The following is a 12,471-nucleotide window of genomic DNA, read 5'->3' on the forward strand; positions in this document are numbered from 1 at the left end:
TATGAGTACAGCATTAGCTTTAGTATAGGGAGGTATGAGTTAATTTGATCAGAGGACATGCAAGTCTGTTAGTTGGATTGAATAAAATAATGAAGGGCTAGAGGATGGAAGAATCCAGAAGTGTTAATTGGGAGATCATAGTAGTAAGATGAGGTTTGGGATGAGTAAAGGGGAGGGGGAGGAGGGAAGAATCTGTAGAAAGGGATTAGGGAGATCATATAAGTAAAATGGGGGTTGGGATGAGTCAAAGGAGAGATAACTGAGGGAGAATTTAGTAGGCTTGTTTGGAAGATCATAGTAGCAAACTGAGGTTTTGGGTGAGCCAGGAGGGATAGAGGACGGAAGAGTCTAGGAAGGGTTATTCTGGAGTTTGGGATGAATAAGAGGGTGGAGATAGAGGATAGACTGATAGAGGTATAGGGTGATGATGAGACAGAGTAAAGTTTGAGAGAGTCATTTTTTCTCTCTCATACAGTATGACTAAAGTAATAAATATATGGATAAATGATTACATAGTAACTGAATATACGTATAAGGAATATAATATATTGAGATATAAAGTCGTATCGTATAAACAAAGACTTTCAAGAGTTGCCACAAAAGTTTGTGAAAATATGTTTTTACAACTTAGGGACTGATTTAGATATTTGCAGAGGGGTTACTCCGTCACAACTGTGACAGACATCCAATCTGTAGAAATCTAAATCCCATTATATACAATGTGTTTAGGACTTAAGTGATGGGATATCCGTCACTGTTGTGACGGAATAACCCCTCTGCAAATATCTATATCAGGGACAAAAGAAATAAAGATAGCGGAGCACACAAATTATTCTTGATATACAAATATAAAGGGCTAATTACGACTCCTGAAGAATGATAGGAGTTCCAAAATGTTCCTACAATAATATTCTTACATTAGCAAGAATGGTGTAAGTTCTCTTATTGACTTATACATATAAATTCCTTCACACATATAAAATATTTGTTATCAACAAAAACACATAAGATACAAATCATAACACAACAAAAAAACTAATACAATGAAAATGCACTAAAAAGTAACTGTCACAGAAGACGTAATGTATTCTTATTGAAATAATGAAAGCTTGAAGTAAGTGGGCCTAGAAGATGTATGTTGAGCCCACATGTAGCATCAGCCGACACGTGTTTCGTCCAAAACTGGACTTCTTCAAGGCTGATGAGTTATAATCCAAAAACATTGTATTATTGACTGAGAATATGTAATACAAAAAATTACAATGATAACTGTACATTATAAATAGATAAAAAGACACATCAAGTCTTCAGAAGGTGTATAATAGTAATAAGAAATTGTGAAAAGAGAACCAACACCAGATGTCAAAAAACCTAATTGTTATAAAGATAGTTAATGAATATTATTTAGCTATAAATGTGGCCAAGTGATCCGGCGGTGGAAGTGCAAATGTTATATAGAAAGAACAGCCATGCAAAAAATTATAGATGTTCAAAGGAGTCCCAAGGTTCCTGAAGTTGTTTTGGGGGAGATATATTGATGATGTGATTATGATTTGGACAGGGTCGGAACAACTATTGGTGGATTTTTACAACCATATAAATTTGAATACATACAATATACAAATGACCTATGAGTATAGTAAAAAAAAAAAAAAAGTATTTGCTTCCTTGATTTGAATATATTTATCGAAGACAATATGGTCCATACTAAAATCTATCGCAAACTGACAGCCTGTAATGCAATACTACATGCTGAGAGTGCCCATCCTAAAAATCAAATTTCAGCCATTCCTTTTGGGGAAATGACTAGACTTAAGAGGAATTGCAGTGAACCAAATACATGTGCTATTGAATTAGATGGTTTGGAAAAAAGATTCCTACAAAGAGGATATTCCAAACGTATTATAGGGGCAACAAGAAATAAGATAAATCGAACATGCAGAACAACTTTGCTGAACAAACATATCAAATCTTGAGATAGTTCACGGTGCACAACTGTTAACTTCTGTACGGCGTATAGCCAAAATACTCAAAATATATATTGTATCTTAGGAACATTTTGGAACTCCTATCATTCTTCAGGAGCTGTAATTAGCCCTTTATATTTGTATATCAAGAATAATTTGTGTGCTCCGCTATCCTTCTTTCTTTTGTCTATGTTACTGGTCTTCTGTTGGGAATTCCGGGAGGCACATCATGGCAACGATGTGTTTTAGTGTATGAGCACCTTTAATCATTATTAGATTTAGGAATACTATGGGAATGTGCATTGATTTTCTTCTTAGTGTTGGCAAAAATTATTTTGTAAATATCTATATCAGGCCCTTAGTTTTGGTTTGACACTCATGCTGAAATTTGTAAAGGAAATTTTTAGGTGTTTTTGTTTTTAATAAAAGATATGCACATTTCAGCAGCTTTTTATCAAGACTACTACTGGGACTCTACTATAAATCTTTTCTATTCTGATGTTTTTGTAAAGCATGAAGCTACCCAGACTGGGCCTCCCAGTGCTAATAGCAATGCCACCAGCCGGAATACCTTAATGAACCTTAGGTTAATGCTGGGCTTTAGAAAAGATGGGTTTTGAAGAGTTTTCTGAAGCTAGCTTTTGTCTGCTGAAGTCTAAGGTCAGCGGGTTGACCGTTCCACAGTTTTAGGACAAAGAATGCAAATAAACAACCACCACTTCTCACTCTGCTGACCTTAGGTACCATTAGAAGCTGTTGCTCCTCGAACTGAAGAGGCCTTCTTGGAACACAGGGGGAACGTAGTTTCCAGATGATAGGTAGGCCCTTCCCTTGAATGATCCGGTGGGCAATGCAGCGAGTCTTAAACTGAATTATTTTCTGGACTGGCAGCCATTACAGAGCTGCTATGGCTAGACTGGCTGATTGGTGTCTGCAGATTTTATAAAGGATCCTGGCTGGCTGCAGCATTCTGTACTACCTGAAGTCTTTTGAACACCTATTTTGGGATGCCTATTTCAAGGGAATTTCCATAATCTAGCCGTGAGCTGATTAATCCCTGCACAACCACTCTCACAGTAGATAGTGGCGGCATGTGTAGGAATTTTCCAAGAGTTCTCAGAATACCAAAACATGATCCAGTCAATTTTTGATTCCAGGAGAAAATGTGCTTGTGGACTCTGCTGCCTATATATTAAAAACGTAATTATTAGTGAGTCTACGTTTAAAAATAAGTGCTTCTCGATTTAATTCTGTTACAGGCTCACACTTAATCTCCGGGTGTTCATGGTAACCTACAGCTAGCTCTCGACCATGTTTAGAGACACAATCCTGTTTATAGATAGCCTAGCCTCCAGGGACCGCTACCGCAAAGACCGAGCCAGAAGCGTCATCTTCCCATGTTGCTGGGAGCAAAGAACTCTCCAGTGCATACGTTTCAAGAAATTTTAGAAACTAATTCAAAGTCCAGGGTTCTCTAACATTTAAGCCAACACTTCTTTGTCAATGATCTCCGTCATATATTCATTACACCGTTTGGGGTGGTCTGTATGTGCAACACTATAGCCATCACCAATGGTGGTGCTTATGTCCTTTTTTTCATGAAGGCATCATGCTACCAAAGTGCCATATATAAATGAACATCAATTCCAACCCTTCCTTTAGTGAGTGTCTGGCCCAAAGTTGTGTAAGGGTGCAGTGTAAGACATGTATCTCATTGCACACTGATTCTGCGCAATGCATTACTAGGAGGCTCATGAGCGTGCACATCTTCAAGCGCAGTGGAGGATGGAAAAGTGTCCAAGGATAGGGCACTGCCTGGATAGAAGCCTTGCATCCAAGTATGATGTGTTTCGTGAAACACCTGGGTCAAGGCAAGGACTACATGTCCCATGAGGCTGCAGTGCTCGAGACCTGCTGAAGATAAAAGTCATTTTAAAAATGTGAGCATAAGTTCATAGGTCTCTCCTGGCAATCCTAATGCACAGTTGCGTCTGACAGGATCTGTTGTTGGAACCGTGTTATCTGTTATTCCATTAAGTCATATGGATTTGGATTAGAGTTTGGTAAAGTGTACACAAATCCTTGCTCCTGTGCTCTAGATTTCCAGGTTAGTGCATCCTGACAAGTTGCTTCACCTTCTGATAACTAGGGATAGTGTTTCCATATTTCCTGTACTAAGGTTTACCAAAATCAGCATGTAACTATGTCCAATGCAGTCATGATAACACTTCCTGCCCCACCTGAGAATTTAGCATTATCTTCCACTCTAGATTTGCAATCTACACTTGCATCTTGAATAAAGCTCATTTAACTCTTCCAGTCCCTGCAAAGCATATTCATAGACTCACAAATGTAGTTTACAGATGTCAGACAGCTCATTGTAGTAAATTATTGTCACTTAGATGTTTGTGCTCAACCCTTGTTCCAGCCACTATGTTGTTACTGTACAGCATACAATACTTATATATATTTTTTTTTATTAAGAAGGCAATAATCTGAGTATCCTTCTTACACATGTGAGAAACTGGGTTACTGGTTTGAGGAGGGTGTGAGCTCTTCTCAAGCGCCAGCTACAATCCTTGTCAGGGTAAACCACAATAAATCACTAAATTAACCTGTGCTTAACCTTCTGGTAGCGTCCCACAAAATAAGTCAGGCTTAACTTAGAAGCAATGTGTAAAGTATTTATGCAGCATTTAAACAATAATAATGTGAAAACACTGCACAAGAAATATCCCATACAATTTAGAAAAATTGAGTACATTCTAATAAATTACTCGACACCAAAACAACATAAAATCAATCAGTAGGCCCTGAGTTGTGAATTTCTTAAGTTTGAAGTGAAAAATAGCACCTAAAAGATAAAAGCACCAACCGCAGTCTAGTCGTGAGTCCAGAGTAAAGTTGAAAGTTATGGCTGAGCGTAATGGAGCCTGGTTTGGATACACAAAATGGATTGGGTCTGCTTTCTGCTTACCTTTGGACTTAGACATTCTCCTTAAAAATTTCTTCGGACAAGTTGAAGTTCAGGGGGCAAGGCAGCAGACTGTGTTCAATGAGCCCTTGTGGTCATCGGGGAGCCACCAGACAAAGTTACTGTGTAGTTTTTACATTCAGACTTAGCCTCCTTTATGGAATTAGAAAATCCCCAGTGGTACAAACCTGCAGGTCATAACTGACAAGGGCTCCACGAAGCTTGATACCCCTTCTGCTAGGAATCACTGAAAAGCATTTGCTACTGTGGAGAAGACTGTAGTAGGAGCTGCCACGTAGTCAGGGCGATCGTTGTTGCATCTTTGCCGGATCAGTGAGCAGGTAGGTCCCAGTCTCCTCTTCGTTCTCAGAGCACATTTTGGTAGAAAATGTTTCAAGTCCTAAGTTTTGGATTTGGGCTATCTGGGCACCTTTAGCACAACTTTCAAGGTCTTGGACTGGTGAGGCACCACTTGGACGTCTGGACTTACCCAGGATGGGTCCAGATGCGGGTTCAAGATGGTTGGAGCTTTTTCTGTTTCTGAGGCTCTGATCAGGGTGCCAGACGACTAGCCCTTGAAGTCAGTCTGGAAGTCTTGGGTTCAAGCAAGAAAGCAGGCAGTCCTCTTGGTGCAGCAGGGTAGTCCTCCGAAGTACACAGTAGGTCACAGAAAGCAGGGAAATCCTACAAAAGTCTTTCCACAGGTCCAGAAAACAACTGAAGCATGGGTCTGAGGGTCCTAATTTTATACCTCATGTCTGCTGTGAAGTGGAAGAAACTTTCACCCCACGGGAATATCCTGCCTCCCTGCCCTGGTCCGAGGCCGTCTGTAGTCACTATAGGCTAGTGTGAAGTTCTTTGTATGTGAGCTAAGGCAGGGGCTTTGATGTATGGCTGATCAAACCTCTACCCCACCGCACCCTGCTTGGACATCCCATCCTGCCAACATCCCGTCCTTCAATTGTGTGGCTGTCTGGGAGAAATATACAACGGCTAACTATACCTAGTCATATGACCCAGACCACAGGCTGCAGGTACCAAATGGTTAGGACAAGAAAATGCCAACTTTCTGAAAGAGGCATTTTCAGAATTGTGACTTAAAACTGACTTCAGCATTGAAGAGGATATTAAGTTACAATTCCTAAGGCACCAACCATGACATTTCTACCTGCTCTCAAACAGAAGTTATCATTTATTAAATGTAATAAGGTAACCCAATGTTATCCTATGAGAGGGTAGGTCTCACAGTAGTGAAAATGAATTTGTGAGTTTTTCACTAGCAGGACATGTAAAAGTACACATCAATTGTTTTTAAAATACAATGTACCCTTCCCTATGGGCTGTTTATGGCCTAACCTAGGGGTGACTATGTATTAGAAAGGGAGGTATAGGCTTGGCAAAGGGGTTATTTTACTAAGTCGAAGTGGCAGTTCAAAGCTGCACACAGGCTGAAATGAGAGGCCCGAGTCATTTTTATAAAGGCTACTTAAGTGGAAGGCACAATACGTGCTGCAGCTTACTAGTAGCATTTCTTTTACAGGTCATGCGTATATACAGTACCACTTTACAATTTACATGTCTGCATGTGGTACAGTTGATGGAGGTCTGTGAGTTCCATATTGGAAGCCAAGGGCCTTGGAAATGCATGTGGAGGAACCATCTCAGACACATTTCTGGAATATGGATTGTCTGAGAGCTGGGTGAGAGAGACACTGGAGGACGAGAGAGAGTCTCTTGTACACTTCAAAACGGTTCTTCGATTCAGAAAAAGTTAGTAGACAGTGGGAACTGGGCACATCTCAAGAAGGAGACGGTGCTGATAAGGGAAAGAAAAAGAATAAGGTTGGGGCCTTGGTAACATTCTGATAGTTATATGTCAGGGAGGCCAACATCAAGGTGGGATCCTTCAGTCGCTCCGTTGGCCTGTAAAGTGGAGCTATGAAATATGGAGTTTCTTCTTGAACAAAGGGCAGGACGGAGTAGTGGGCACTTCAAGGAGGCCAATCATCAAAATGTAAACTTCAAAGACAGAGGGCCGGATTAAGAGTTTGGCGGATGGGGTTACTATGTCGGTTAAACTCTAAATCAGGCCCCAAGACACTAAATCATATCTGTGCCTCAGAAAAGGGAGCTTGGTGCTCCCAAAATTGTTAAACTGGTGCTGTACATCAGTGAAGAGAAGTTAAGCACAATCTCTGCCAGTTTCCCTGCTGGTTGAGGGGATATCACTCAGAGAATACAGACCACTCACCCGGTAATATGGAGCACCAGCATCTACCTGCCTGCCGAGACAAGAGGACATTGTGAGGAAGAAAGTGTCTGGAGGGAGTGGTTCCATGAAGCAAAATATGACGTTTTGAGGAATATTGCACCAATCAGGCCATCTGCCTAAGTGTTGTTCACAAAGCCTGTATGCCAGGTGGGGACACTGGTGAAGACAGAGGACCGCTGCACCGATGGGGCCATTCGCCCGAGTGCTGTTGTTCACGACACATCAATGCAAGGTGGGAGCGGCAATGAAGGCTGAGGAACATTGCACCGATCAGACTGTCTGACCAAGTGCTCCTGTTCATGACTCATGTATGCCAGGGGAGGGCTGGGGTAAAGATTAAGGGCTTTCGCCCTGATGCACACTGTGAAAAGAAGTGGGATGTCACCCTGCACAGTGTTGTGTCTCGGAAGGGCCATTACCATGTGTGTGCTGTTCACAAACCCTGTATGCTAGGGGACAGGCTGTGGTGAAGAGAGTTCCACTGCTTTGGAGCACTGCACGACTGAAATGCAGCCAGTTGCAACCACCACCTGTGGAAGCAGAGCATCGAATCAAACCCCGAAGCACCCGAGACCCACTGCCGAACTTAGGAAGACAGTACAGTGTAGTGTGGGCACCTGCCACATTACTTGCAGCAGCAAGACTTCTGCTCACTGCCCGCTGACCCCTGCCCTGATCTTCTGATCCACAGCTCCAGCAAAGCAGGTAAGACTGATTACTGGGCCACTAAGCCTTTGGAGGGATTTGCTCTGACTGAAAGTGCAACAGTGCTAAGACACTTTGGCTTGTAAGAAGACATTGTGGATCTTTAAAGACTTGTATTATTAGAGAAGCCTACCCTGAGTGTTGCCTCACATGAATGGGGAATAATGACAGTCCTCAGACTGGAGAGTGGGACTCTGAGACTTAACTGGACAACCAGCCTTATGAGGACTGAATGTATTTGTTGTGTATCGTATTTTCTTTGTGTTCATATATAAATACAACTTTTTTCATAAAAGCAAGATTCTGGATGGACATTCATTTATTGGGGTTGCTGAGTGCATTTTTGAGATGTGACTCTGTACACCTTGTACCTAGACCCTCCCCCTTCCACCCAGATAGGAAAGTCTTGGATGCTCGACCCATGCTACCACTGAGAGTCAAGTGCTGAGGGGGTAGTATTTAGCTCAGTTCCTCTGAGTCCATAGTAGATCGGGCCTCAGAAGTAAAAGGCCCCCACCCCCACAGCCTGGGCCCAGTAGCTCCTGCTTGCTTTGTAACCCTCTGAAAGGGGTCCGGACAAACATTTTTACTTTATGGCGGACAATTTAAAAAATTTTTATATGATGACTAGACAACTCTTCTGTAAACAATGAGAAATGCAAACTATCCTTTTAACATAATCAGAATTGATTTACCAAACACTATGCTTAACCTACCTTGTGTATTAAGATAATAATGCTTCCACAATGGTCGTAGTTTATGTTTGCCACCAACATCCCAAATGGTGAATTTGAGATTTTTGTACTCAACAGTTTCAACATTAAAACCTAAAAGAAAAAAATAACATTATTGCTTCTAATCGCTACAAATGCTTCAAATTATGTTTATTGTACTAAAATTGTAGTGTTGCTCACCTATTGTAGGAATGGGTTGCATAAACTCATCTTGCTTTAATTTGAATAAAATTGTAGTTTTCCCAGCTCCATCCAATCCTAGAGTTACAACCCGAATCTCCATTTTGGGCCCAATATGTACTCTGTTGTCCTGTAAAAAGAACATGTCAAGAAATATATACATGCTGAAAAAGTCTAATAGCCTTTATGTTTAATAACCTTCATTTTCCCTTATTGCTGTCTGGCATACAGTTGATTGCACACACCTGAATGCCCTATTCAGAAAGACATATGAGCTGCTGAATTATAAATAAAATGGGTACAAAAGTAAACATGCATACTGTGCATCTAAAACAACAACTGAACTCACTAAAATCAAGTGCACAGTACCACACCCGCAGATGCAGCACCCAATCACTGTTCATTAAGGAAAATGGAAACATACATTTTCTTGAAAGGCCCTTGATCATAAAGAGATGCTGTTCTGCTTAAATGCCTCTGGGTATAGTTGATGATATTAACGACTTCAATACAACACATGTATATTATCTCTCTCTAGTACTGTGAGCCCTCTAACAAATGCTTGTATGGCCTGTAATGTTTCATGTTACTGTTTCAATCACAAAACGAACAAAATTGCATTAAAAATACCTCTTGAAGCATTAACTAGTATTCTCCTTATATGTGGCTTTCAGGTAGCATTTTTGCTCTTCCCATCTCAGCTGTAGGGAATATAGTTCACACAACAGTCGTGGAACGATTGGCCATAGGTGAAGGCAATCGTTTATGTAGACTTGCTTTGAGAACCTAAGGTTTTATACTCCTCACTTGTTAAAAACTAAGAAATGGAGGCACAGCTTTTCTCTTAATACAAGAGGTCCACCTGCGCAGATGTTAGGTGTGAAAATAGTTTTGTCTATAGTAGTGCTTCCCAAATGTTTTAGAACTACGACCCACTTTTTAGTAAGAAAACCTTTCAGGAGCCACCTTTAACGGACATGAGGCGGACTTTTTTTTATGTAATAGAAGAACTCTGTGGCAGCGCACTGTCATTCATAGACATCTTTTATTGAAATGGTCACCAAGTGAGCCTAACGATTTACTGAGAAAACTATGCATCACACAGATCATAACGTATGGAACTAGGGTTCCAGTGAATATTTATTATTTGTGCATTACCAGGTAAAGGGTCTTGATTTGTTCTGATCCTATTAAAATCTTTGTTTCCATCACGCTTTCGAATCACCAAAAATGTGCTTCAGTTTTGTTTTCTAACTTGTGAATCTGTACGGTTCATTCACAGGAATTTACATTTTGTTGTGCAAGGAAAAAATGACATCATGTAGCGTTTTCTTTCACACTTCATGTACCCCATCAAGATTGTCACATAATTCACTTCAATTTTCTTTCTCGGACTGCAAAGAGGGGTTTGTGAACACCATCCTCATGTTAAAAACATAACCAGCAGAAGACACAGCCTGTCATTTGACCGATGTCTTAGAAGCACAGCAGATGTGACAACACAAATAGTGAATATGAAGGCATCTTTATTTATTGCTTGGACTTTCGTGACCCACCAGAAATCGGCCTGCAACCCCACCAGTGGGTAACTGCCCGCGGTTTGGGGAGCAGTCTATACTATTATGTTTGAATCTACAGATGCTCAGATGAGAAATGTTCTTGTCAGACAAAAATGACAGTTAAAAGTAAAGGCTCTTGTAGCCAATAAGTGTACAAGTTGAAACACATCAATCACCCGCTCTTTCAGATGCCTTTTTGAGACATGTCTGTAAAAACGTAATGCATAGTTAGCGATTGAGTGAATTTAAAATAAAAAAATAAGTTTCTCAGGATAAATGTATGCCTCAGTCTTTGAAAGCTAAAGCCCCTATTCATATAGCAGCAAGGGTGTGCAATTCCTATTGCCTGGAAACCCAGGACATACTGTCTGGGGGACAAAGACAACACATTTTCATGTTTACTTTGCCTACTAGACAAGAAGGCCTAACTCCCTGCAGCACACATAGGGTCCCGTTTTATAGTACCACAGTACGACCCCGTGAACGAGGACTATTTTCCAAAAAGGCAAGGTTTGTATCAAATGTATAAGTTGCTAAAACTTGTACATAGGATTCATTAGAGCAAAGCCTTAACTACTGTGTCAAGCATTCTAAGAAAATTCAGTTAGCTTTGAACTCCACTTACACTGCTGACTGGTTTCAGAACATAAAAGAAAATTCATCTTTTACAATTAAATCTACTTGGAATTTTCCCAGAATACTACATGCAAATAGATGAACAAGCCTTAAGTATTTTTTTTTATCAAACAATAAAATTAGCCTATACAAATTCCTTACTTACTCTGAGGCTAGTCCGTGCTAAAGTAAGCAAAACAAACCGAAACAATACACAATTTAGTCTTTTTCTTTTTGCACAAGACCCCATAGGATATCCAAGACAAATTATGTAGTTTTATTACATATTATTAACTTCGTTCCTTGAACTACATCAGATTTAAATAAATGTCAAGATCTCAATTTTTAATTGAACACAAGTTCCTGATTTGCTATCACCGTATTTTTTTGCATGAAAACTGTGACCATGACAGGGACCGTTTAAAATGTTTAACAACTGTGGCAACGAATGTAGGAAGCTGTATATACTATATCAAAGTGAGATACAGTGTGCACAGAGTCCAGGGTTTCCCCAGAGGCTTGACAGAGGCTGAAGTAGATAATACTAATGCTCTCTTTTGTGGTAGTGTGGTCGAGCAGTTAGGCTTATCAGAGGGTAGTGCAAAGCATTTGTTGTGCACACACAGACAATAAATGAGGCACACACTCAATGACTAACTCCAGGCCAATTGTTTTGTATATAGCAAAAATATAATTGTCACTTTATCCTAGAACCAAAAGATTCTTGTTGCAGGTAAGTACAGTTGCATGTATGAAGAATATGTATCAAATGTACTTTGTTTAGGTTTAGTAAATAAAACAGTTTACAGGCAAGTAAAACCTTTCACTTTCAAAAGTTGACAGTGCAATTCTTAGTACAGTCCTAAGGGAGGAAATGTGTTAGTGCAGTTTTGGGGTGAGTAGTTGACTTACAGTTCAAGTCTCCGGGGTTTACGATGTCCACTGGTCAAGGTTCAAGACGACCCCAAACCTACACCAGCAGCAACACCGTGCCGGTCGGGTCCAGAGGTCAAAGTTGATGTCGGGTTTCGAATGGGATCATATGGAGACTGGGGGCACTCGGAAACAGATCTGCTGACAGGTAAGAATCTGCAACTTCGGAGTGCAGACCTGGGGGGTTTTAGGTGAGCACCGGGTGGGGGGGGAGTGGGGGCCACAGGTTAGCACCAAACACACAACCTCAGCGACATAGGGGCAGCTGGGTAAAGGGTGCAAACACAGTGTAGGGCTCCCAAAGCTTTTTAACAGGGGTACCCCGGGGTCACAAAGATGCCGCAAGCTGGGTCTAGAGGGTCAGTTCTGGAAAACCAAAGGCTGGACAAGGAGGAGGGCCGCCTACTGAACGTTGCTGGGCCGGCGGTCTGATTCCCCAAGCACAGGGTGTGCAGCGGTGCCTTTGGGCATCAGGTAACTTCTTCCGGTTCTCTTGCGGTAAGAGGGTCCTCCGGATTTAGGCTGCAGGCGG

General features: G+C 41.0%; 1 protein-coding gene across 1 annotated transcript in view; it reads right to left on the bottom strand.

The window, feature by feature from the left end:
* The window catches only part of TRIM23 (tripartite motif containing 23), a 331,702-nt gene that overhangs the window by 79,273 nt on the left and 239,958 nt on the right, over nucleotides 1-12,471 (bottom strand). The window contains exons 8-9 of the mRNA XM_069222783.1: nucleotides 8,833-8,962; nucleotides 8,635-8,745 (exon numbers count right to left, since the gene is read on the bottom strand). Of these exons, the coding sequence (XP_069078884.1) occupies nucleotides 8,635-8,745; nucleotides 8,833-8,962 (241 nt within the window). The remainder of the gene's footprint in view (nucleotides 1-8,634; nucleotides 8,746-8,832; nucleotides 8,963-12,471) is intronic.

This window comes from Pleurodeles waltl, chromosome 1_1 (genome assembly GCF_031143425.1).
Source record: "Pleurodeles waltl isolate 20211129_DDA chromosome 1_1, aPleWal1.hap1.20221129, whole genome shotgun sequence".
NCBI classification, from domain to species: domain Eukaryota; kingdom Metazoa; phylum Chordata; class Amphibia; order Caudata; family Salamandridae; genus Pleurodeles; species Pleurodeles waltl.